The 27,498-nt window shown below is 37.0% G+C and overlaps 1 protein-coding gene across 8 annotated transcripts in view; it reads right to left on the bottom strand.

The window, feature by feature from the left end:
• The window catches only part of CBLB (Cbl proto-oncogene B), a 222,049-nt gene that overhangs the window by 22,498 nt on the left and 172,053 nt on the right, over positions 1 to 27,498 (bottom strand). For 5 of the 8 annotated variants that reach the window (XM_069579132.1, XM_069579103.1, XM_069579095.1 and 2 more), the window contains exons 13-16: positions 21,488 to 21,582; positions 6,790 to 6,936; positions 2,935 to 3,032; positions 2,690 to 2,821 (exon numbers count right to left, since the gene is read on the bottom strand). In XM_069579132.1, coding sequence (XP_069435233.1) covers positions 2,690 to 2,821; positions 2,935 to 3,032; positions 6,790 to 6,936; positions 21,488 to 21,582 — 472 coding nt within the window. The remainder of the gene's footprint in view (positions 1 to 2,689; positions 2,822 to 2,934; positions 3,033 to 6,789; positions 6,937 to 21,487; positions 21,583 to 27,498) is intronic. The other 3 variants (XM_069579143.1, XM_069579154.1, XM_069579165.1) reach the window with 1 other exon arrangement.

The following is a 27,498-nucleotide window of genomic DNA, read 5'->3' on the forward strand; positions in this document are numbered from 1 at the left end:
TAATGAACTTCACCTGCAGTGTTTATACAGCAGTTGACCGACTTTGACAATGGGAGCTGATTATTTTGCGGGGAGTGTCTGGAGAGAAGTACAGACACACAAACACACATGGGCACATGCAGACTTTTTCTCTCAGGCCTTTCTGTTAAAAAGTTGTATGGCAGGGTATGAAGCAGCTTATTATTCATCTGTAACCTTTATAATATTAAGACATTGGAGGTTTGAACTAAATATTATAAGATCAACATCATCAAAACAGAATTTCTGTGTAACAGTAAGAGGTCCCAGTCTAACTGGAAAATCACAACATGCACACAAATTTAATGTCATAGAATAATTTAAATTATCTTGTAAAGTTTGCTCTACTGGATTTTAATTCATTTAAACTAATCCTCCCCATATATTTCATTGTCAGAATATACAGAAAATGTACCTGCAGTAGAGGAATACCATCTTTTTCTACTTACCAGATATCTCTAGAGAGACACAGTTAAATATAGAACTAACTTTTGTGGTGGTCCCAAAGCTAGTTACTTATATTTGCATAGTTCCCACCTTTTGTAACTATAAAATATTGCAGCAGATTTTTATGTCTACTTATGTTTCACCTGCCACATCTTACTATCTCCTATTCATATTTTTCCTCATCTTGATTGTTTAAAAAATAAAATTGCAGTATATGTATTTCTGTAAGAAATCGCAAATACTTGCGAATGAAATGGAGTATAAATATCCACATATTCTAGTAATAAATATTCTTCTGTGTTTAAATATATTGACTTGAATATAAAGGTATATTGAAATACAAATGGTCTCACCACTCATACAGCTTGCTTTGGGAAAAATATTCTGAATATTTTCTCTAATGATTATTAGAGAAACTTTTCTAATGTAAAATATATGAAAGTACAGGAGAGAGAGCTTAGTTCTTAGTATCATTTGAATCTTTAGCTATCTTCCACACTCTTATTTATTCAAATCCTTTATCTGCCCCTACTGTTATTTTCCCCACCCTGATATTCCTGTATACCATGCTAGGCACATGGATAATGTGAAGATCAAAATCATAAGGCCTTCACCTGAGGAGCTTAGATTCCACAGAGAGTTCTAAAAAAACTTCACAAATGATTCAGAGGTGAAAGTCCCATAGGTCACACAGAGAGAGAAAGAGATGCCTTGTAAGAGGGAAGAGGAAGATAGAAAGTGGCATTCATCAAGGTGTTACCAAGAACAGGAAGGTCTGGGATATCACGGGCTCAAAAACATTTGTTCATCAAATGCACTCTGAAGAATGGCAATCCACTCCAGTATTTTTGCCTGGAGAATCCCATGGACAGAGGATCCTGGCAGGCTACAATCCAGGGGATCGCAAAGAGTCAGACACAACTGAGTGACTTTACATCAAATACAAAGATGGTATCTTCTAGGTTGAGTGAATAGTATAAATAAAATATGAGATGTACATGAAGAGCCGAAGGATGAGTTATATGTTGCTGAATGGCAGAAACCAACATAACAGTGTAAAGCAATTACCTTCCAATTAAAAATAATTTTAAAATGAAGGTTGGAATGTTTCTCTGCATTGTCCGATATGGCAGTAACCATCTACATACAGATATTTAAATAAACTAAAATTCAGTTCTACAGTCATACAGATAGATCTTTTATGTTACCACATAAAGTTCTATAGGACAATGCTGATCTAGTCATAAAGACTTGGGTAACAGGTAAAAAACCAGCATAGAGGAAGCAGCAGAAGAAAAGGAAAAGACTGTAGGTAAAGAAGGAAGTTGGGAGGCCCTTGTAATCCATGTAGGTGACAGTAAAGCTCTGTACTGCAGAAAGAATAGGAGCAGGACATTCAGCTGTGTAACTAAAATACCAGACGATGGTGTCTTTGGGGGAAAAAAAATGGAAAAGTTCATTTCCAGTAGCCTAATAATTAAGCTCACAAAAGAACCTTCATCATACATTATTTTATGTTATGGTGACACATTATTGTGAAGCTTTAACTTTCAAAAGTTGTCTTCCTCTAAAAATAGGGTGAGAAGCTTCCTACCTAAAATTAATGAAATAGACACCTGCACCAGACAACTTTTATATACATATACACCTGTGTGTACCTTCACACACACACACACACACACACACACACACACACATTAAGTGTACTTCATAGCAAAATTTGAAACAAATTGAGATTATTTCTAGCTGCAATGATTATAAGAGAGAATTTGTTTTTGGCTCTCTGCAATAAAAGACATAATACCCCATAATGTAATTAGCTAAGTGGAAATGGGTCATTATATACTGAAAGAAGAAGTAAATACACATTCAGTAGGAATTGTACTTCAAGAGAATCTCAGAAGAATACTCCAAATCCATAAGAAGCACAAGCACCTGAAGGAATGAACAGTGCCCTCATAAGATTTTTTGCATGAAGAGACAACTTGATAAAACCCTGACCAATGCCAGCTACTTACACCACTGTTTCAATCATCTAAGTGGAATAATGGTCACATGAACTTGAGTGTCACCATCACCTGGCGATTCTAATCTGGATTCTAATTCAGACAATTTCAGAACCCAACAAGTCTGCATTGCATTGAACCCTGAATTCTGATAATTCAGATGTTAATTGAAAGAGATGGCAGAGCGGCTTGTTTGAAATTGTTTTAAAGGTTTCAACCTAATGGAGGGATGAGAAGATCATAATCAGAGGGCGTCCTGTTGAGTGAAGAACCATGCTTTGGATTGTCCCGAGTTGGAGGCCTGGCAGGTGGCAATGGCACTGGATCAGAGGCTGAATCAAAAACATCTCCTAGAGGATAACACAAAATCTTAATGTATCTTCAGTACAACAATGGCATCAAATTTTGCCTTTAAATTCTGACCGTTAAGATGTAGAATACAAAGAGAATGTTTTATACATACCCTTTAAATATACGCCTAACTCAGGGATGTTTGATTTCTTCATCTCTGAGGATGTCCCATGTGTCCCATTCAATATACAGTGACCGTTATCACAAGATCTAGAGCAGAAATCAAAGGACAAAAATCGTAAGGGTCATTGCTTTCCATTTAGAAGTCATTTGGGGGTGGAGATGATGGGAACCAGCAACCTTGCTCATATGATAAAGTTGGAAAACAAATATAATTAATTTACTTTTCTGGAAAAAGTGCAGGTATGTTATCTACATACTATTACTAAATACTTTTACAAAGCAGAAGTAAATATTCCATAGAAGACAATCTTTTCTTTTTTTTTTTTTTTAAAGTGAAACCAACAATTAGAAGGGGCACAAAACTGTTCATACCCTAAACACACTTGTGGAACTAACATATCATTTTGAAAGATTTCCATATTACCTTATCAAGTTTTTGAAGAAAAAAAATGTAATATGCAGGCAAAAATATGTAAAAGTCCCAGTGACTTTATTATTGATTAGTGATACTTAACAGTGTATTTATGTTTCTGTAATTTAAGCTTTCCTTATAGAAAACTGGAACCTATCAAGGAAGGAAAGAAACTGAAAGTCGTTCAGTTGTGTCCGACTTTTTGTGACCCCTATGGACTATACAGTCCATGAAATTCTCCAGGCCAGAATGCTCGAGTGGGTAGCCTTTCCTTTCTCCAGGGAATCTTCCCAATCCAGGGATCGAACCAAGGTCTCCCGCATTGTGGGCAGATTCTTTACCAGCTGAGCCACCAGGGAAGCTCAAGAATACTAGAATGGGTAGCCTATCCCTTCTCCAGTGGATCTTCCCGACCCAGGAATCAAACTGGGGTCTCCTGCCTTGCAGGCGGATTCTTTACCAACTAAGCTATCAGGGAATTATCAAGGAAGGAGAATTATTAAATATTCAGAAAGTCCATGAAAATTCAGATAGGCATTTTCAAAGAACTAGAGCCTGGGGCATAATTTCATCATTGCCATGAACAAAACTCTGGTATTTCTCTCAAGTAAGTAGAAAAATGACTTTAGCAAAGGCCTTGGGTACACAACAAATATTTTAATCTGGGTGTCTCTAAAAGGACAATACTTACTAAACAGGTATTTTTGTTGTTGGCTTTAATGCTTCAGAATCAAACTGAACACAATAGATAAGTCCAAGGCATAGGAACAGAAGCACTGAGACTTATTTTGTCTTCAGAATATAACTGTGCAGCAGACTATCTGCTCACTCTGCTCACAAAGAGCTATAGAAAGCAGAGTTTATATTTTACTTTTCTTCAATTTACTCTGAATTCGTGGGGCAACGTAAAAGTACATATATAATGGAGAAGATATTGGACATTTGAATAGTTATTGCAAAGTGCTTCATCTGAAATTCACTTCCTTTCTCTCTGGTGGCCACATCTCTTTAAGGGGACAGAGATGGTTCATTTAAAAATAGTTATCATGTATTTTCATAAAATGATGGATTTTTACTGAAACTGAATTATTCATCTACAGTTTAACATTTTCTATATACTGACAATTTACTTCTCCTGATATTCCAAAGAGAGGAAAAATGCAGAAAGAACTTGTCTAAGTTTAGAGTGCTTTGTAGAGGACCTAAGAAGATACTTCATCCATCAGCTCTCAAGAACAATCAAATAAAAAATTCACTCCAATTAAATTTAGGGATTATCAACATTTATTACTTCTCTATAAATGTAGAAAGATGGTAATGGTGGCCATAAATCAAATTTATTTTCAGGATTTCAGAGGCCTGTCACCAAAAGTCTCATCCAATATAATGTGACAATTAAAATTTAAAGTCAATTACACCCCCTACTTACCCAGTAATGGGAAAAAGTGAGATCCCAAGGAGACCAAAAACAAAATCTCATCTTATTTCAGTTTTTAAAATTACTACAAATTTTTAAAAGCCAAGGGAACTGAAAATTTTAACAGTGGATATTTGATGTTAAGGAATAACTTTTTTCTCTAATAAGAGCAATGGACATTTTGCTCTTCTAACATAATAAATTATTATCTTTCAGTTATTTCTGTCTTCTCAATGATACTGTTTTACCAATAAATGCCCTAAAGGCCAGCAATCTGCAAAAGAACACTTTGGTTTTCACTGTGAAATGTGAAAGTGTTAGTCGCTCAGTCATGTCCTACTCTTTGTGATCCCAAGGACTGTTGACCGCCAGGCTCCTCTGTCCATGGGATTCTCCAGGCAAGAATACTGGCATGGGTAGCCATCCCCTTTCTCCAGGCGATCTTCCCAACCCAGAATCTGAGCTCAGACGGTAAAGAATCTGCCTGTAATGTGGAAGACCTGAATTTGCTCCCTGAGTTGGGAAGAATCCCTGGAGGAGGGAACAACAGCCCACTCCAGTATTCTTTCCTGGAGAATCCCATGGACAGGGGAGCCTGGTGGGCAACAGTCCACGGAGTCACAGAAGACATGACTGAGTGAATAACACTTTGAAATATGAAGCGCTGGATGGCTAAGTGTTAATAACCCTGGTTAATAATTGTGTAGAGTGCTGAATTGTGATAATTCTAACCATGAAATTCATTAAGGCAGATCTCTGCTTTAAATGGAAATTTACTTCTCTTTTTTCCAAATATTATAGTACAATACTTGAAGAAAGGCACACTCCACTCATAAAACACTCTGTTGACTGACTTGACCTCAAAAAGAAGTGGCATACTAAATCAAGATGACATAGATGACTGAAGTGTTCAACAGCTCTCCTATTCCTCAGTCAATAAAGAGAATACTGCAAGGCAAGAAGGCTGGGACATGAGCAGCAGCTGAGCCCTCTTCCGCATACACCAGGCAGAGCTCCAGGGATGTAATTATGCAAAGAAAACTGGAGCTCAGGAAAGAAGTCTGAAACTGAGATTTGACTTCTTGAGTACTAAATATATTTGGAGAAGGAAATGGCTACCCACTCCAGTATTCTTCCTTGGAATATCCCACGGATAGAGGAACCTGGCAGGCTATAGTCCATGGGGTCACAAATAGTCAGAAATGACTGAGCATTCACTGAATGTTAATAAGTCAGATGTAAAAAAAAAAAGGCAAAGTATTACTAGAATATGATTTACTAAATTCAATTATATAAATGCAGAATCATAAAGACAATCTAATATTTCGATACACATCACCCATTTTTAATAACAAAGACTGAGGCTGTCTCCATAGGAGGAAGAATAAACAGCTGACAAGAAGAAAAGAAAGCCAAACACGATTCCTCACATGCTTGTTTAATCCAAGGGAAAGTAAAATAGTACCTGGTAAAAACAGTTAAGTGAAATAATTTGTTTCTATTCTTTGAGATCTGAAGTAGGTAGCACATCAAAAAGGAAAATAAATATGTTAGACTAGTCCTTATATCATGAAGAAAAATTCTAAGGAAGGTTGGTATAATAACTTAGTTTCTAAGTAATAGCTGTTCTTCATGAGATATGTGCTTAGAAGTGATAAAAAGCATTGAAAAGAGCTTACTTTTGAAAATCCATGAATTAATCACCACTACATGTAACCTACAGCAAAGTTTTACTAGAGTATAATTTGTTTTTTGTGGAGGGGGGGCAACAAATTATTCCATCAGACTTATTAATCAACTAATTTAGTAAGAGGGCTTCCTAGTTAAATGGAAATCTGCATCTTTTTGTTTTCTCTGAAAGTCATGGAGAAAAACAGTACTATAGGTGGAAGAGGTTTTGAGCAAGAAATAAAAGGTTTTTCAGTAGACAGATGTGATTCAGTTTAAAAATAAATACCACAGATGATAACGCTTATTCAGATGTGAGGTGACCAAAAAACGGACCATATTCTTACCTAGGAGGAGGTTTTACATTATGACAATGAGATGGTTGTGAACTCAAGGAAACAGGATGGGATGAAGGAATCTTGTATTCATCGTCATCTTCCTCTACCGGATCTCTTGTTTTCTCTGAAAGGGAATTCGCTAATGGACCAGTACACCTACCAGAGTGGGAAAAAAAATCCAGGCTAGTTTTAGCATAATAATTTAGGACAGGCAACTCTGATGTGACCTATTTAAATCAAAGAATCTATGTTGTCACTTGGGTTCATTTTTTAATTACAGGGTAACATCCTAAGGGCTATTCTTATACTAAATACAGATGAAAAGGATTTTTAACCTTTTGTTAAGACCCTATTAATGAAATAAAAGCATTTTCATACTTCTAACTTCAAAATGGCACAATAAGAGAAACCAGTAACCTATCAAATAAAATGAAAAAGTCCTGGAGTTGTAAGTGAAGGCATAAAATTATTTACATCAAAGTTAGCAAAATATTAACATTTTGTTCCAACTTAAATTTGTAAATTAAGATGATGATATATATGCATGGATGGTTGTTTTATACATGAAGTATTTATAGGTCAACTTTCAGTCTCCTGTATTACGTACAGTCAAAAAAAATCCAATTTCACTAATGAAACAGTTCTTTCTCCTGCGGTTACAATTCAGATTGTTAATTTTTGCCCCAACAACAACTAAGATCTAAAAATGACTGGGACAGTTAGAAGCAGATAATAAAAGAACTTAAGTCTTTAAGTGGAGTCCATTGTTTTCATGGTGCAAATTTCCTGGCTATATAAAAAAGAATGAAAATATGTAAAGCAATTCCTAAAAAAGAAATTTTTTCAAGCATTTTACTCATTCATATGAGTAAATAAAGTCAATTAACAAGCCCAGAAAAAAGTACTTTTTTTTTTAACAGTTATTGTTAATGGAGTTTACTCTAAACCCTTGCTGACACCACTGAAAAACACCAAAGTAGAAACATAGAAACATACTGTAACCAACTTTAGGACAACCAACCAACCTGCAAGACACTGGAGGTACATATGGATCCAAAACATTTTGTGAATCATGAACCTCAAGATAATTACTCTCTTTTTCTTTTTTTTTTTAATCTTTGTGACTGCAATTTTGCAACACCTTCTGTAGAGGGAGCAAGAGGCCTTTGGTATATGAGCCATTAAGACAAATAGTTTTTTCATTTTTATTTCTCCTTATTAGTTTGAATGAAAACAACTTTAAGACTTTTTCTCCCTGCCAATTACAAGAAGACATTCTGAAAAACCTAAAGGTTCTCAAATTTCAGCCATATATCAGAGTCTCCAGGAGGTTCAGAGATGAATTTTCAAGTCTATTTTTGCCCATCTTCGAAGACTTTTTCAATACTGATTTTTGAATTCTTGTTTGTTTGAGCGACCGTGGAGTTCAAAGTGACAGCTCAGGGTGGAGTCAAAGCACAGCAATGCGGTGACAGGACTCCACTGTCGCCAGCCAGAGCACAGGCTAATACACCTGTAACCTACGGGTCACACCTACCACGGTGTAACCTAGACAGATGTACATCCCGAATGAGGGCCACTGAGCACACGGACTGTGAAGCGGTGGTCTGATGGGAATCAGAGCAGGGATTTCAGACATTAAGGTTTCACAAATTCTTATAAACATGGATATAAATTTAGCTGACACAATGGCCAGAAAGGGTTCTGTTAGCAGAAGAAATAAAAAAACAAACATACTTTGTGTGTCCTAACATACTTTCATGAACAATGAATTTTTTCCCTAGGAAACTGAGGCATATATTGTATAAAAGAAAAAGATTTGTTGACCAAATATTCAAAACTCATTACTGTCAAGAATGTTCTATCTGCTTGTTCCAGCTTAATTCTAAAGATTTAAGAGTTTTCAAAGAAGCAGTGTACTATCACATAAAAAAGGACAATTTTTGAAATCAAATCTGGATGTTTGATTTTCTCTTCAATGATAATTTAATCAAGGTAGTTCCCCCCCCTCCCACTGTTTAGCTGCAAATCAATAGATGGAGTATCCTGAAGAAAATGAAAAAGCAAAGGGCATCTAATATTTTACTGCTAAAACTTACTGTGGAATGAAGTGTTTCCGATACTCAGTTGGGTCTGACTCTTTGTGATCCCATGGACTATATAGTCCATGGAATTCTCTAGGCCAGAATACTGGGGTTGGTAACCTTTCCCTTCTCCAGGGGATCTTCCCAACCCAGGGATCGAACCCAGGTCTCCCACATTGCAGGCAGATTCTTTACCAACTGAGCTATCCTACTGCTGCTGCTGCTGAGTCGCTTCAATCGTGTCCGACTCTGTGCGACCCCATAGATGATAGACCACCAGGCTTCGCCATCCCTGGGATTCTCCAGGCAAGAACACTGGAGTGGGCTGCCATTTCCTTCTCCAATGTATGAAAGTGAAAAGTGAAAGTGAAGTTGCTCAGTAGTGTCCGACTCTTCACAACCCCATGGACTGCAGCCTACCAGGCTCCTCCATTCATGGGATTTTCCAGGCAAGAGTACTGGAGTGGGGTGCCATCGCCTTAATTAGCTTAAATGTACTTTAAGGAAAGTCTTTGGCATTTGCTTCGTATCTAAATCTAAAAAAAGGCCTAGATATCCTGATATCCCACTTATCACCATCTTAATAAAGTTCTAAATAGACTTTATTTCTCTTCTTTATTGTATTTTTAATGCAGACTTTTTATATCAGTGTAATATTCTAGTTAAAAATTAGCCAATATATAAGAATACTATTCCAGTGCATTTTATTCAGTATTACGTAAATTTTTATACAAAATTGATCTTAGTTCTGAAGGGAAAAATAAAAGCAATTGCTATCACTTAAAAAAAGGAATGTAAACTGTGAACTTGGGGTGATTATGTGTAAATGCAGGTTCACCATTTTTAATGAAGTTATCACTATACTTTGGCCCCCTCATGCAAAGAGTTGACTCATTGGAAAAGACCCTGATGCTGGGAGGGATTGGGGACAGGAGGAGAAGGGGACAACAGAGGATGAGATGGCTGGATGGCATCACCAGCTCGATGCACATGAGTTTGGGTGAACTCCGGGAGTTGGCGATGGACAGGGAGGCCTGGCGTGCTGCGATTCATGGGGTCGCAGTGTCGGACACGACTGAGCGACTGAACTAACTGGCCACTATGACGAAGGTCATTGAAAATGAAGATGGGGAGGCATGTGTAGGGGCTTCCCTGGTGGCTCAGACAGTTAAAGAATCTCACTGCAGTGCAGGAGACCCACGTTCTACCCCTGGGTCGGGAAGGTCCCTTGGAGAAGGGAATGGCTACCCACTCCAGTATTCTTGCCTGGAGAATCCCACTGACAGATAAGCCTGGCAGGCTACAGTCCATAGGATCGCAAAGAGTCGGACACAACTGTGTGACTAACACTTTCAGGCATGTGTGGGGGCTATACAGAAAATATCTGTACCTTCTCCTGAATATTGCTGTGAATCAAAATGGCTCTAAAAAATAAAGTGTTAATAAAAGAATCCAAAAAAGAACAGATGTATGTATATATAACTGAATTAGTCTGTTCACCTGAAAATAACACATCACTACAAATCAATTATACTCCAATAAAATTAAAATATTAATAAAATAAAGGTATGAACAGATAATTTTCACATAAAATTTGTCTGTAAATTTGTCTATAAAGTTTTATTGTATATAAAATACCACAAAATAAATCTCAATTTATGAAAATTATTACACTATTTGTAATTATTTTTGGAATTTTGTGTGTTTTTTTTGCCTTCAAAAACTCATTCAAAATATAGGTTCAGCTTTACTTACAATCAGGTAAGTGGTAAAATTAAGTTTAAGAACTTTTGTTAACTATCATGTATGTTTACTTCTGGTAGAGAAAGTAATTTATGTGACATGGGGAAAGGTTCACTCATTGATTTAGCTTATGGGAAATTTTTAGGATACCGAAGGAATAAAATAGAGCAATTTTATTTGGCTGGTTCCAAGTTAAAGCTGCCAGGTAAACCATCCTTCCATTTACAGCCAGTACTTCATTCCCTTTATATTATCATCATACATTCACAGAGTGCTCTGCACTGTGGCTGTCATTTCTGAGTTAATACACTGGTAATGCACAAAGACACATAGTACTGAAGATACACAGCCATCCTTCCCACAGCCTACACCTCTCGTTAAATTCAGCGTGTGCTATTTAAACCTTTAGTGAGAAATACATCCACTTTCTGCATGTGCACACTTGAAACAGAACAATAATATATTTTCTAATGCTTTTCTTAGTGATTTTTGCATTTTGAACTGAAGGCTCACAGATATACTCCTCTACAGCCTTCAACATTCCTGATTTCACAGGTATATAATCAGAGGGGTGACCGTCTGCATAGCCCTTTGGCTTTACCTATATAACTTATACCTCAAACATCACCCTTACTAAGTACTTTTTCCCCTTTATTTGAGCAGTTCCTGATACCTTGATTAGTTCAACAGTTTTTTCAGAACCAAAGCAAAGTAGGAACATCCATCTTTACAGTTTATAGATGAACCTCCTGTGACGTTGCCCCACAAAACAGTAACTTTCTTTGAATTTTAATATTTTCTATTATGTGTATTTAGTAAATGTTCATTCACTGACACTGTGTTTTCTATATAGTAATCTATGTCTTCCTTATTTTTCTGTCTTAATTGCAAAATGCTTAAGGCTAGACCCTGAGTCAACCAAGATCTGGCGGGTTGTGTCCCACAGAGCACTCACGGCTTTCAGACAAAAAGGAGAGGCTGTTAGAGAGATACATGGCCAAACTGTTATAGGAAAGAAAGCTATTTTTAGCATCCTTTTATAATGTAGAAAATGTTTGAAATATATTATTTTGTTTATTTTCTACATGTAACAAGCTTTAAATAATCTCTGAAGGTAAGGTTTTAAAAAATATCTTTTATTAAAGTTGAATATTCAGAGCCTAGGATATACGTTAGTCCAGAGGTCTTATACTAATTATCCTGGTCCTAACAGAGAAAACACCCAACTCAGAGAAATCACAGCCCAGCAAAGTGGTAACACATAATCCAGCTGTATTTGATATGAGGATTACATGTGTGCCACCTATAAGCCATTTCCCCAGCATCTCAGAGTGTGCTCTATAAACATACATACTATTTTGAGGATTCTTTTCATGACATCAAGAAGAATCAGGGTGGTATATTATTAGGCCAAATGTAAGCCTTAAGTATAAACACTTTCACTAACTTTCTTTTAAGCTGGAGAAACAAATTTTAAATTAATTTTTAAGTTAACTTATCCAGGCTCAATATTCATTCCTAACACTTCAAGGGGACTGTTTTAGAAATCAAGAACAATAAATGTTCAGAAAACTTTCTTTTTGAGAATCTAATCTTCCAATAACATGTTGAACATTAAAAACTTCACAATGACATTGAAAGTATCACTACTTATAATTGCCAATAACTAGAGATGGCTGGATGGCATCACTGACTCGATCGATGCATATGAGTTTGGGTAAACTCCGGGAGTTGGTGATGGACAGGGAGGCCTGGTGTGCTGCGATTCATGGGGTCGCAGAGTTGGACACGACTGAGCGACCGAACTGAACTGAGACAACTCAAATGTCCCTCAGTAGAGGGATAAACCACACTGTGTTTTACAATGGAATACCTACTCTGGACAATAAAAAAGAAACAAACTATTGATACGCTTGACAGCTTGGGTGAATGTCAGATTCCCTGTGCTAAGTAGAAAGAAGCCAAACTTAAAAGAGACTATAACTAACTAACTGTATGATTCTATTTATATGATCTTCTGGAAGAAGCAAAACTAGATGAACACAAATCAGATTGATAATTTCCGAGGGGTGGGTAATGGAAGAAATTGACACAGGGCCTGGGGGATTTTTTTGGAGTGAGGAACTGTTCTGAACTGTGGTGGTGAATACATGACTCAGAATTTGCCAAAACTCACAAGACTGTACACTAATAAAGCAGAGTGAATTTTACTGTAGAAAATTATGCTTTAACAACTGGAAAATTTTCATTTAAAGTTCATAAATTCACTTTAACTCATTTAAGATATTGCAGATAGGCATCTTTCACAAATATGCTTAATATCCCTAGTGGCTTTCAAATTACTTATCTAATTCTATTTGCACCTACAGAGAAATGTTGACAGAAACAAGAAATGTTCGAATGTTTGAATACGTCAAGATGCCTGTGCTTAATGTGAAAATAAAAATCTCATTCTAACCACATGCCTTTTCTATGAACGATCAATATATTCATGGGTAAATGGAGAATATATGATAAACTATGCCTCTGTGGGACAAAAAAAAAGACAGTATGAGGAATATAGTTTAGATTGTATATTTAAATAGAATGTAGTGGCTCACATTTCTGTCTAAGGCTTCTAATTATTTGTGAGCATAAATCAGTTGTATAGCAAATTACAAGTAAATTTGTCAGATTACTGGGATTAATGTTAATACCAGTTTTCATCTTAGCTTTCACTCAGAGGAAATGAAAGATTAGTGAAATTAGTGGCATTCCCACACCCAGATTATAGCCATCCTCCAAATGTCATTTTCCTCTCAAAGGATGAGAGAGAGAGATTATAATACTGTATGAATTTAGATATTATAAAACTAAAATAAAAAGGAGAAAGATAATACCCATAGTGTTTTTTACCTTTTCCATATATTCTCTTTCTGTTGAGACACTTGCAGCCCTCAATTCTTTTCATCACTGTGTCAACAAGTAGGTTTTAGGGATCCATCACAAAACATTAGAAAACATGTTAGGATGGTCAAGTTGCTTTGCAGGAGATTTGAACAAAATTTATAAATCAACAAGAATATGCAGAAAAAATAAAGTCTGAGTTTCAAATACTGAGTTGTATCAGTGAGTCAAAACCAAATGCACACGCATTTCTACACAATACATCAATGAGAGAATGCCACAGCAATCATAGTGAACAAACCGAAAAGAAGGACCCAGTGATACCATTCCTTACACATTAGGTCAATTGTAACTTACAAAGAACTGCCATCTTCAATAATAGTGCAACTTTCTATCTACCCAAGGTAAAGCAAACAAAAAAGAAACAATCTAATGCATCGTCTTGACAAATATTGAAAATATTTTTACTTGAATAAAAGCAGGTTCAAAAATTAACAAGAGAGCATCACTGTTCATTCACTAGGGTAAAGAAAAGAGTAGCTGTTAATTACAACTTGATCTTCCATCTAAAGTTTTCTACCATCTTTTCTTATCTGTAAATCAATGAAATTAATTTCTTATCATTAAATATAAACAGGATTAAGGTAAAAGTGACATGCATACTGTCTACACAGATCCTCAAGTGAACAATAACAGAACATGTTTTCCTGCTTTTTTGCCGTTAACTATGAACAATGAAGCCTGGTACGCACCCTATAGAAGATGAAACATTTCCATCAAGCTTCTTTCCCTTAAGTTTTTAAAAATTACAATGTGATGTTTGCTTTAATAGCTGCTGTGGCATAGTAATTTCTTCTCTTTTTCACTCCCCAGTCAAAACCAAGCAAAACAAAACAAAAATATCCCTTCTCCCATGAATTTGCTTATATATAATATAAAGTTTAAAGCTTTGATAGTATGTCCAACTGTCCCCTCAGGATCACTATTTGGACATGTGTATGTAATTGGCACCTGAAACTCAACAAATCCTTAAGTCTTAAATTTACCACCTTTGCCCCCTAAGCCACACCTGCTCCTTCTCCAATCTCCCTCCGTCTGATAAATGGCACCAACCCATTCACTCAGTTTCTTTAACAAAAAAACCTATACAAGAATCATCCCTGATTTATCGTGCCTCACAGACATCCAGTTTATTAACAGGTACTGTTGGATCAAAATACAACCCAAGGTGGGCCATGTAACTCCATCAGCATCATTCTGGTCAAAGCCCTGGCCATCTCTTACTGGATCACCGCATCAGACGACTACACTCTCACTGGTCTCACTGCTCCCATTTCTGCTGTCCTAAAGACGGTTCACATAGCACCGAGTAAAACTCTTTAAACACACAAACCAGCATCAAGTCTCAACATTGATCAAAACCCTTAATGGCTACCGATGCTTCTAAGTTGCTTCAGTCACGTCCGATCCTAAAACGTATCAAACTAGAGTTCTCTCACGGCCTTAAAGGCAATATACGATTTAGCTCCTGCCTACTGTACTCAACTTCAGCTCTCCTGTCCCTCTTGCTCTTCTCCAGATATGCCAAAGGGATATACCTGCTTCACTGTTCTGTACTTGAGTTCTAACCCTTTATGCTCTTCACCCTGACAGCCTCAATGCTTGCTGCCTTCTTTCAAGTTTCTGTTCAGTATTACCTTTCCTGATGACCTCAACCAAAATATAAACCTTCCTTATCACTATTTATCTCTTTCCCTGGTTTATTTTTCCTTCCAGCACTTACCACAACCTGACAATATACTATGGTGTTTGTTTACTTGCTGTTCTCCCTAACTAGAACACAAATTCCAATGAGGATGGGACTTTATCTTATTGACTCTGAATCTCCAGTCAGTACATGCAACTGAAGGAAAACAGAATAGTAAGGCAAAACTTGTATTCTCTATTCATTGAGCTTTTTGAACTGTGGTGTTGGATAAGATTCTTGAGGGTCTCTTGGACTGCAAGGAGATCCAACCAGTCCATCCTAAAGGAGATCAGTCCTGGGTATTCATTGGAAGGACTGATGTTGAAGCTGAAACTCCAATACTTTTGGTCACTTGGTGCGAAGAGCTGACTCATTTGAAAAGACCCTGATGCTGGGAAAGATTGAGGGCAGGAAGAGAAGGGGGACGGCAGAGGATGAGATGGCTAGATGGCATCACCGATTCGATGGACATGAGCTTGAATGAACTCTGGGAGTTGGTGATGACAGGTAGGCCTGGCATGCTGTGGTCCATGGGGTCACATAGAGTTGGACACGACTGAGTGACTGAACTGAACTGAAAACATTAGCACCTGATCTGTTTAGAAAAATCTATAACAATGTTCAACACTACCACCTCCCACAACGAAAAACCTTTTTTACAAAACTATGAAGTAATATTGATTCAATTTAATATTGTATATTTAAAAGCTTAGTACATCAAAAGTACAAAAGGTCTATTTATAAAAGACAAGAAACAAAAAGAATATTCTTTTTAACAATGATATTCCTCAGCATTTCAGAACATTATCTTACCTGAAGTAATTATTCCATTAATACCCATAATAATACTTTTGCTTATTGGCCAACAACTTGTGTAAAGTTAAATAAATATTTTTAATTGTTTCAGTTCAGTTCAGTTCAGTCGCTCAGTCGTGTCCGACTCTTTGTGACCCCATGAATTGCAGCACGCCAGGCCTCCCTGTCCATCACCATCTCCCGGAGTTCACTCAGACTCACGTCCATCAAGTCCGTGATGCCATCCAGCCATCTCATCCTCTGTCATCCCCTTCTTCTCCTGCCCCCAATCCCTCCCAGCATCAGAGTCTTTTCCAATGAGTCAACTCTTCACATGAGGTGGCCAAAGTACTGGAGTTTCAGCTTTAGCATCATTCCTTTCAAAGAAATCCCAGGGCTGATCTCCTTCAGAATGGACTGGCTGGATCTCCTTGCAGTCCAAGGGACCCTCAAGAGTCTTCTCCAACACCACAGTTCAAAAGCATCAATTCTTCAGTGCTCAGCCTTCTTCACAGTCCAACTCTCAGGTTTCATTTAATTTTGAAAAATCAAATTATCTCAAGATAAAACCTGACACTACAATGAAAAGAATCTACATAAATTTTTCCTTCTTCCCCTAAATTACAATTACCCACATTCAGTTCAGTTCAATTCAGTCACTCAGTCGTGTCCGACTCTTTGCAACCCCATGAATAGCGGCATGCCAGGCCACCCTGTCCATCGCCAACTCCTGGAGTTCACCCAGTCTCATGTCCATCAAGTCAGTGATGCCATCCAGCCATCTCATCCTGTCGTCCCCTTCTCCTCCTGCCCCCAATCCCTCCCAGCATCAGAGTCTTTTCCAATGAGTCAACTCTTTGCATGAGGTGGCCAAAGTATTGGAGTTTCGGCCTCAGCATCAGTCCTTCCAATGAACACCCAAGACTGATCTCCTTTAGGATGGACTGGTTGGATCTCCTTGCAGTCCAAGGGACTCGCAAGAATCTTCTCCAACACCACAGTTCAAAAGCATCAATTCTTTAGCACTCAGCTTTCTTCACAGTCCAACTCTCACATCCATACATGACCACCGGAAAAACCATAGCTTTGACCAGACAGACCTTTGTTGGCAAAGCAATGTCTCTGCTTTTGAATATGCTATCTAGGTTGGTCATACTTTCCTTCCATATTACAAGCATTTATTTAAGAATTTATAGCTAAATGTCAATCATCTTAAATAGAAACATTTAAGGAAAAAGTAAATAAATCTATACACACTAGTTGGGCTTCCCTTGTAGCTCAGCTGCTATAGAATCTGCCTGCAATGCAGGAGACTCTGGTTCAATTCCTGGCTTGGGAAGATTCCCTGGAGAAGGGATAGGCTACTCACTCCAGTATTTTGGGGCTTCCCTGGTGGCTCAGACAGTAGAGAATCCACCTGCAAAGGAGAAGACCTGGGTTCGATCCCTGGGTTGGGAAGATCCCCTGGAGGAGGACATGGCAACCCACTCCAGTATTCTTGCCTGTGACAGAGGTACCTGGTGGGCCACAGTCCACAGAGTTGCAAAGAGTTGGACACAACTGAGCGACTAAGCACACACACACACTAGTAGTTTCAGCTTACTTTTACGAGAATATATTTTAAAAATTAATTATATATTCTTCTAGTTCACCAGATAAATTACACCATAAAAGTCACAAAATCATACTGTTTTACAAGAAAGTAAACACTATCACAGAGTAACCTCTTCCATCAATATAATGGGAATCAGAGTAACATCAAATAATTTGAAAATTACACTTCAGTAAATATTAATAACACAGTATAGATTTAAAAGTAGATATTAGGTGTGACATTACTGAATTCACCATTGGGGTTTTCAACATGTGGGAGGACTGTCAAAAGTCTGTGTGGGTAGGTTCTTTACCATCTGAGTCACCAGGGAAGCCCCTATGTTGGGTAGCAGTGTGTTATTTTGCTTTGGCCTAATTTTGAGCCATGCACTAAGACACTAACGTGGAAACAGGGACTTGAATATCCAATATCCTTATATCACTGAGTGACATTTTGCTAAGACCTCAGTTCTATAGTCCTCCAGGGCTGAGACTCTGTACTCTGTATAGTCCTCCAGGGCTGAGTGTATAACTCTGGTTATATACTCTAATGAAACTGAAATAACCAAAAACAAAGCAAGCAAATAAAAAAACCCAGAGTAGTAATCCAATTTACACTGGCTTCAAAAATGGGATACAACCAACTAACTAACTATAAATGGACATTCAAGTTGCCAAGTATGCATCTGTAATTAATACTTTAGATAACTTTCTCTTAGAAAACCACTGCATGGAACCTAAAAAGTTGAAGTTCTAAAGGATTTAATTTTGTTTGGTTGCTAAGTTGTATCTGACTCTTTTGTAACCCCATAGACTGTGTAGCCTGCCAGGCTTCTTTGTCCATCGGATTATCCAAGCAAGAATACTAGAGTGGGTTGCCATTTCCTCCTCCAAGGGATCTTCCTGACCCAGGGATTGAACCTGCGCCTCCTGGATTGCAGGCAGGTTTTTTACCAAGCTACCACAGAAGCCCAAAGGATTTGAGAGATCAGTTAAGATAAACAGATCCCTTCATTTACCAGATAGGAAAAGTGAGGCTCAGAGAAGCTACCTTGTTGAAAGATAGACAAATACTTGATACTGGAGTCACCTCTGGGACTAAGTCTGATTTTATTAATATTCTAATATTCACCTCAGAATTCCATCCTGGTTTCATAATAAATATAGTATAGTATAAATAATTAAGAAAAATGCTTATTAAAATATTGACAAAGGACAGCATGAAAGTATCTCTACAATATAATCTAAATCATGTAAAAAAGTCGGAAAAAAGTCAGATGTTAAGATGCTGGGCATTGATTGATATTTGGGGTATGTATATGCTTGAATTTATATATCTGTTTAATTTTTTTCTTTCTTTATATATTTTCCATATTTTCTACAATGAAGAACTGCTACCCATACATCAGAGTAAATAATAAAATGGAGAGATAAACATGCTATTAAAAGCCAACATTTGTAATGTTAACTATGGTTAATTTGCAGCATGCAAAATAGGAAATTAATTTGCTATTAAGGATGCACTGTTAAAGTATTTTTCTGTTAAATAAAGCAGCTACATTGTTTCTGAGGGAAAAAAAAATCAAGAGTAAATGGGACAAAAATATATCCACCTACATATACAAAATGAAATGTTAGAAAACTATCAATTAAATGCAGTTTACTATGAATTTGTTGTTCTTTACTTGTAGGAAAAACAAGTACTTCATATTAAATATAAATGAAGCAAATTGTAACCTCTGCCTTTTATCCTATTTGCCAATATGAATTTAATAAACAGAATGCAAAATTTTAATCTCTAATTGTAGCCAGATTTCATGTACTTCATTTTCTGATATTCTCTGAATTTAATTATATATACATATATCCAGAGTTCATTTGGGGCTATAATATCATATGTTATTACTGATGCAGAGCCTACTACACAGAATATGTATATTTGCTTCTAACTTGCATGTCTTCTACATATCTGGCAGCTCCAGGAAAACTGGCCACTGGAGGATGGTCCAATTAGCTTAGTTCCCCACTCTCCCCTAAATGATGTCAGTTTCACACTCTGCTTTTCCTCATGGACACTCCTTCCCACCTGTGCCCATCCTCTATGACTCAGTAAATCTCCAACTTCTCTAAAAACATCCTTGACTTACTAAGTCTATACTGGACTCTTCCCCAAGCAGATACAAAAACTAACAAGTTAGATCTGTACAATTTACTGCATGATGTTCTCTTGTGATTTTATGTATATTAACTTTATTTTTAAGCAGACTGTAAATTTCTTGGGAGCTGGTATGGACTTTCCAGTTGGTGCTAGTGGTAAAGAACCCACCTGCCAATACAGGAGATGCAGGTTCGATCCCTGGTTCAGGAAGATCCCCTGAAGGAGGAAATGGCAACTCACTCTCGTATTCTTGCCTAGAGAATCCCATGGACAGAGGAAACTGGTGGGCTACAGTCCATGGAGTTGCAAAGAGTCAGACACAACTAAAATGACTTAACATGCCGGCATGGTATCTAGTTTGTTGTTCTTTTGCATTCAGTGACCAGCAGAAGAAGGACTGAAGATGCTCTAAGATGTTCAATTAGAAATGAGGGACTTGGCAGATAATAGAAGCAACAAAGCATTCTTAGTATACTCACTAAATAACAATTGTTGTAAGGTATTAAGGGAAAAGCAGAGATTACAAGAAAACGTTTTTGCCCTTAAAACGTTATAATCTTTTTAATGTGGAGAAGCACTTTAATATCAGAAAACACTAAAGTTCATAATTAAATGTGTAGAAAATAAACTTGAGGAGGAAGAGGAATGAGATTCAGTCTTTTTATCATCACTGTAACAGAAGTCTCAGAGGTTTTCATAAAGAAGAAGAGCCTGAGGCATGGATCTTGAGAATCAAGATTCTGAAGATTTGGTGCGCAGGAGGGTACTGTATGGATGCACAGAACCAGAACAAATCAGGACAAGGTTAGAGGGCAAGCACTAGGAATTCCCGAACAATATTCTAGTTGAGTAGAATTCTGTGGATCTTACTGAGAGCAGGAGAGCACAGAATTAATTAAAAAGGAAAGAAAGAACAATGTTGGGTTTTGAGTAGGAAAGTGATTTGTGGAAAACAGAATTTAAATTAAATCAGCTATGTGAATAACATATACTGGATGGGAGACAAGCAGCTGGATCTCATATGAGGAGGAGGAGAATGGCAATCAGGAGATTTGGTTTTCTCCAGGTTTTATTTGGGTAGACACTATCACTTAACTCTTTGATGTGCTTCTTGTGTCCCTATTTTTCAAATGAGACATTTGGTTAAACTAATTTTTCTAGCTTTAAAATCCATTGATGTTAATTCTGAGATCAGGTAGAAGGCTATTTCAGTTGGCCTGTTATAAGCCAAAACTAGTGCAAAGGGGAAGATTAGATGAATATGAAAAACTCAAAAGAACAATCAACAGGGATGGGTGGCTGAATGGATTTGAGAAATGAGAATATTGGAGGAACCAAACATCATTTTACGATGTCAAACTGGGTAGCTGGCATAAATGTGACACTTCTGAGGAAGAGACAGGGGTGGGAAGGAGAGCACTGTGCTACGGGAGTCTCTGTCTGGATGTAGGGAAGACTTAGCTTTTTCTCTGTTGGTTTCTGTGTAATCTCAGAGTGCATATAAGTCTCAAAAATGCTGTCATTATCAGCAAAGAATCAGAAAGGATCTGATTTCTGTTACTTTACTTTAAAAATCCAGCTGGTTCATTTTCATTGATGCTCTTTTATTCACCCTGTACTTTTCATACTGAGAACCTCAAAACCACTCTGGACAGCAACTTTACACATGGAAAATTGATCTCCAAATCCAGAAATCCTTACTTGATGCTGGGGAGAAGGGTGGCAGCTGGAGGGGGAGGAGAAAGCCGGGGAGGAACATCATATTCCTCACTTCCCAGGTGACCATTGGAAAAGACCTGAAAGGAAATCAAAGGGTTAGCTTAGAATTTTAACTTGTGGAGGAGCTTAAAACAATAGCAGCTCTCAGACATTCTGTAATTTTGAAAAGAATGTATCGTTTCAGCTTATTCGAACAAGTGAAATATCATATAATTTACTTAGAAGAACCATGGTGATTTTCTGCCACTACCCAAAATACTACCAAGTTATGTGAAAAAAAAAAAAAAATACAGCATGATTCTTAAACATACTGCGGGGAGATGCTATAGTTTCTATAAATCAGATACAGATTAACTAGATAAATAAGTAGTAAAAGTTTCCAAACATGATGAGTTTTTATTGAAAAGTTAGCACTCTCTGTAAGGATTCAATAAGGGAAAAAAGTAGCACTGGGTGCAATTCTTGTTTCAATTCCTCCCAAATAAATTATATCTCTCTGGGGTTAACAGAACATTTCTAAAGTTCTTGACAAAATAACACAGGAGTATAATCAGAAATGCCTTTGTTCTTTCAAGGTCGAAGCTTCAGCACTACTGGCAATTAGAGATCTGGTCTGACTTTCAAAGAACAAGCAACTTTAAACATAGTTTTCAGTGTGTGAACAACACAAACCAAAACTGTTACCTTGCTCATAAGATACAACAGCCAGCGTTTAATTACTCAGAATTCAGGAATGCTGATTTCCAGGTTGCTCAGTCACATTATGGGAACTGAACAACTGCTCTTCACTAATCCAACAATGTGAAATTAAAGCAATTTAAAAGAAAAAAAGAAAAGAATAACCTTGAAGATACAGATTAAGTATATTTTAAGATCGTTAAGTAATGATTAGGGTTTTATCATGACGCTCTCTCCCAAACTATTTATTAGTTCCTATATAAATGGTATGGACTAATCTGTGGCAAAAAGGATGTGATGTAACTTGAATAGTTCTAGATAACCGAATGAGTAACCTACCAATTTCTTTCCCCTTGCCTCAATGTTCTAAAATAATGTTGAAGCTTTAGAAGTCAAACAGCCACATTCATCCTTGTCAACTTAAGAAAAGGAACGTGTTTAAAGAATCCATTTGAAATGTATCAATGTTTGCAGTTCAAAGCTACACAATATAAATTTTATATCATTCAAGTTATCACTCTAAAAAAAAAGCCCTGTGCTAGTTTTTGATTTCTCATTACATTCAATACACTAGAGATGAACTATGATAAAAATATCAATAAATCTTTAATTTTATCATAGATTATGACTATGGATGAAACAACAGAACAAAGTAGAGTTTTTTAGATTTTGCTATGACAAGAAATTTCTAAGTCGATATTACTTTTGTACAGATCAGTGAAAAACTTTAAACATTAAAAATCCCTTTAACCAACAAATACATGTATCAAGCCACAAATGCTCATTGTATAATAGGCATATAAAGTCACCCTTAATTGGAGTACTGTGCAATTAATTGTTGCCAGAATGGATACAATTTGATTTCTGCAATCAAAACTCTGTGATGTTTCTGTCATAAATACATTTAAAATTCATTCTGGAAAATGTCACATAGGTTTATATGCAATTATTTGTTTTAACAGGAGCAAGCACCTAATGTATTGTTGACACCTAGTAAAATTTCAACAATTATAAAATAAAAGGGAACTATCAGAATAAAAGTTTCTATTGTATTCCACATTGAGTTTTTTCGGGACAAAGACTGATTTCCCCATTTTATAGGACATTCCTTCAATGCTTTACACATAGTACAGTGCAAATGAATACTGACTACTTATTAATAGATTATACATATGTGCAAACAGTAAAGGGCCTAAAAATGCAGGTAATAAAGTGATGTTTGCACTTCTGTTTCTCTAAAGTGGCTGGATGGCAAGATTTAATATTATTTCATTCTGAACTCTATGTTCCCACCTGTACCTATTTCATTAGACAAAATCATTTTATTTAAAACTACTGAAAGAGTGCAGTAAGTCACAACTTTCTGAGCTAAAAATAAATATATTAAGGCTTCTGGAAATCTGTAAAGCGTTTTGCAAACAGGAGAAAACAACAACTCCTCATATGTGAAAGCTGACAGTATCAACCGAAGCAGTTCACACAGAAATCTCCTTGATTCAGCCTTCTTTAACTGTCACAAGGAAACTTCTTTCTCTTCTGCCTTCCTAGCTCACTGTCACATATTTACTACAATTCCATTTGACATGCTTATTAATACTAACTTAAACACCTCCAAATAGAGGAGGTCACAGACTCAAGGCGTCAGATCTGCTGGAGTACCTGAAGAATGATGGGTGAAGGTAAGTAACACTGTACAGGAGGCAGTGACCAAAACCATCCCCAAGGAAAAGAAATAAAAAAGACAAAATGATTATCTGAGGAGGCCTTGCCAATAGCTGAGAAAAGAAGAAAAGTGAAAGGCAAAGGAGAAAGGGAAGGATATACCCATCTGAATGCAGATTTCCAAGGAACAGCAAGGAGAGATAAGAAAGCTTTATTAAGAGAATGCAAAGAAATAGAGGAAAACAATAGAATGGGAAAGACTAGGCATCTCTTCAAGAAAACTGGAGACACCAAGGGAACATTTCATGCAAAGACTGGCACAATAAAGGAGAGAAACAGTAAGGACCTAACAGAGGCAGAAGAGATTCAGAAGAGGTGGCAATACACAGAAGAACTATACAAAAAAGATCTTCATGACCCAGATAACCATGATGGTGTGGTCACTCACCTAAAGCCAGACATTCTGGAGTGTGAAGTCAAGTGGGCCTTAGGAAGTAACACTACGAACAAAGTAGTGGAGGTGATGGAATTCCAGCTCAGCTATTTCAAATCCTAAAAGACGATGCTGTGAAAGTGCTGCACTGAATATGGCAGCAAATTTGGAAAGTGTGGCAGTGGCTACCGGACTGGAAAAGGTCAGTTTTCATTCCAATCCCAAAGAAAGGCAATGCCAAAGAATGTTCAAACTACCGCAAACTTACATTCATTTCTCATGTTCGCAAGGTAATGCTCAAAATCTTTTCAAGTTAGGCTTCAACAATACATGAACTGAGAACTTCCAGATGTACAAGCCAGATTTAGAAAAAGACAGAACAACAGATCAAATTGCCAGCATCCATTGGACCATGGAAAAGCAAAAGAATTCCAGAAAAACATCTACTTTTGCTTCATTAACTACACTAAAGCCTTTGACTCTGTGGACCATAACACACTGGAAAATTCTTGAAGAGCTGGGAATATCAGACCACCTGAGAAATCTGTATGCAGGTCAAGAAGCAACACTTAGAACATGAACAACACACTGGTTCGAAATTGGGAAAGGAGTACGTCAAGGCTGTTTACTGTCACCTTGCTTACCTAACTGATATGCAGAGTACATCGTGCAAAATACTGCTGACTCACAGCTGAAATCAAGATCGCTGAGAGAAATATCAATAACATCAGATATGCAGATGACACCACCCTTATGGCAAAAAGCGAATAGGAACTAAAGAACCTCTTGATGAAAGTGAAAGAGGAGAATGAAAAAGTTGGCTTAAAACTCAACATTTAAAAAATGAAGATCATGGCATATGGTCTCATCACTTCATGGCAAATAGATGGGGAAACAATGGAAACAGTGACAGACTCTATTTTCTTGGGCTCCAAAATCACTGCAGATGGTGGCTGCAGCCATGAAATTAAAAGACATTTGCTCCTTGGAAGAAAAGTTATGACCAACCTAGACAGCATATTAAAAAGCAGAGACATTACTTTGACAACAAAGGTCCATCTAGTCAAAGCCATGGTTTTTCCAGTAGTCATGTACAGATGTGAGAGTTGGAGTATAAAGAAAGCTGAGCACTGAAGAATTGATGCTTTTGGACTCTGGTGCTGGAGAAGACTCCTGAGAGTCCCTTGGACAGCAAGGATATCTAACCAGTCAATCCTAAAGGAAATCAACCCTGAATGTTCCTTGGAAGGACCAATGCTGAAGCTGAAACTTCAATACTTTGGCCACCTGATACAAAGAGCCCACTCACTGGAAAAGACCCTAATGCTGGGAAAGATTGAGGACAGGAGGAGAAGGGGATGACAGGGCATGAGAGGGTTAGATAACATCGTTGACTCAATGGAAATGAACAAACTCTGAGAGATAATGAAGGAGAGGGAAGCCTGGTATATCGCAGTCCATGGAGTCGCAAAGAGTCGGACACAACTGAGCAAGTGAATAACAACAAAAATATTCTGATCCTATCATTCCTATTCCAAAAAAGCTTTAAAAGCACTGTTTTGTCTACCAAATTAAAAACAACATAGTATAGAATATAAGATACTTCATAACTGCTTTCATTTTTCGCTGCCGTGGTTTGACCGACTGTGCTCATTCTCTGCATGCACTGGTCTGTCCAGCATCCACTTCCTGCACTGTGCTTACGTTCCCTCTCACATGCTTCTCCTTCCTGCCCTGTCTACACAAACAGTACCTACTGATCTTTAAGGTCAGTAACCAGTGACTCTCTTGCAGGAAGAGAGTCTCTTTCTTTAGTCCTTCTTCTACCCTGCATCTCAATTAGAATGTTTTCCTGCCTTGGAGATCCCACATTGTATTTTCTAGATGCTTCTCTTAGGCCTCATCTGTTAGGTAGCTGTGTATCTGTCTCATCCTCACTAGACTCTGCTTGATTTCTTTTGTATTCTCAGTGTCTTGAATATCCTACTCATTTAACTCAAAGAGGTTGAAGGAATAAGAATACTTATTAAGGGGAATCTACACTTGTGGAAGAAGTATAATATGAGTTATCACAAAATTTATTATCAACTCTAGGTTACCCTAGATTAATATTTTTCTACATGCCTCAAAATTAATATTTTAATAAATATTAAAATTAATATTTTTTACATGCCATTCATCCTAACTTTGAAGTTTGAAATGTTTTCTTATGGCTCAGATATCACCTAAAAATTAACATTAAAGCATTTGGGGCCCTGGAGATGTAGGGAAAACACTACTGTGATAATGCTAGCACAATTAAGAAAAAGCTTTTTTAACATACAAAATCTGAAACACAACCTCCTTTTCCCCATCCCACACATGTAAACCCACAAGTGCACAAAACCGAAAACACGCTGTAATTTATCCTCCAACAACATTAGATTAAAACTGCAACACTGGACACAGAGGACATATTCTCTGAAAGACAACACTTGAGATTCACAGATAAGTTTAAGGTCATTCTTATAAACATGTGCCTCTCTACCAAAATAGCAAAAGCCACAATATCAAAAAGAGGAATCATTCCATGTATTTATCTAGCAGTATCTTCAACAGATTCTGTGCACAGGGTCATTTTAGAACGATGTCACTTGAAGTAACATGACAAGCCAGAGATAGTGTTTAGTCACATAAGAAACAGTGGCATTCTTAATCTTTTAAGAGGAACAAATAAAGACAGTTGGACACAGTGTCAGTATCTGTACATAAGCAGATGCATTTCAAGCTCCCAATATCTTAAAACATTTAGTGTGAATATTTTTACCTCAGATAATTAAAACACACGAACCAGCAATAATAAATATCTATTCATATTCATAATATGAAGTAAGGAACAGGTTCATAATGGGGGTGGAATTTGAGGGCATAGAAACAGTCCTACAGGAAAGAAATCTCAGACCAATAAAATAAAGCAATCTGATAACTCTTGGCTTGCAAGTTTCATGTAAAAAGGAGAGTAGTACCTTAGCTAACTTGATTATGCTAGGTGGGAGGGGAGAAGAGAATGGGGAGTAAATGAAAGTCACAGAAAATTCTTACACTCCATTTTAACTATGAATTAGAGGGCTTTTTTTTTTTCCCTTAGAGCTCTCTACAGTTAGCAAAAAGAGCAATTAGCATTTAATTTATTCTTGCTGCCGTCACCATTTATCTAGTGAAGATGCAAATAAAAAGTGCA

The sequence above is a fragment of the Ovis canadensis genome, chromosome 1 (assembly GCF_042477335.2).
Source record: "Ovis canadensis isolate MfBH-ARS-UI-01 breed Bighorn chromosome 1, ARS-UI_OviCan_v2, whole genome shotgun sequence".
Lineage (NCBI taxonomy): Eukaryota > Metazoa > Chordata > Mammalia > Artiodactyla > Bovidae > Ovis > Ovis canadensis.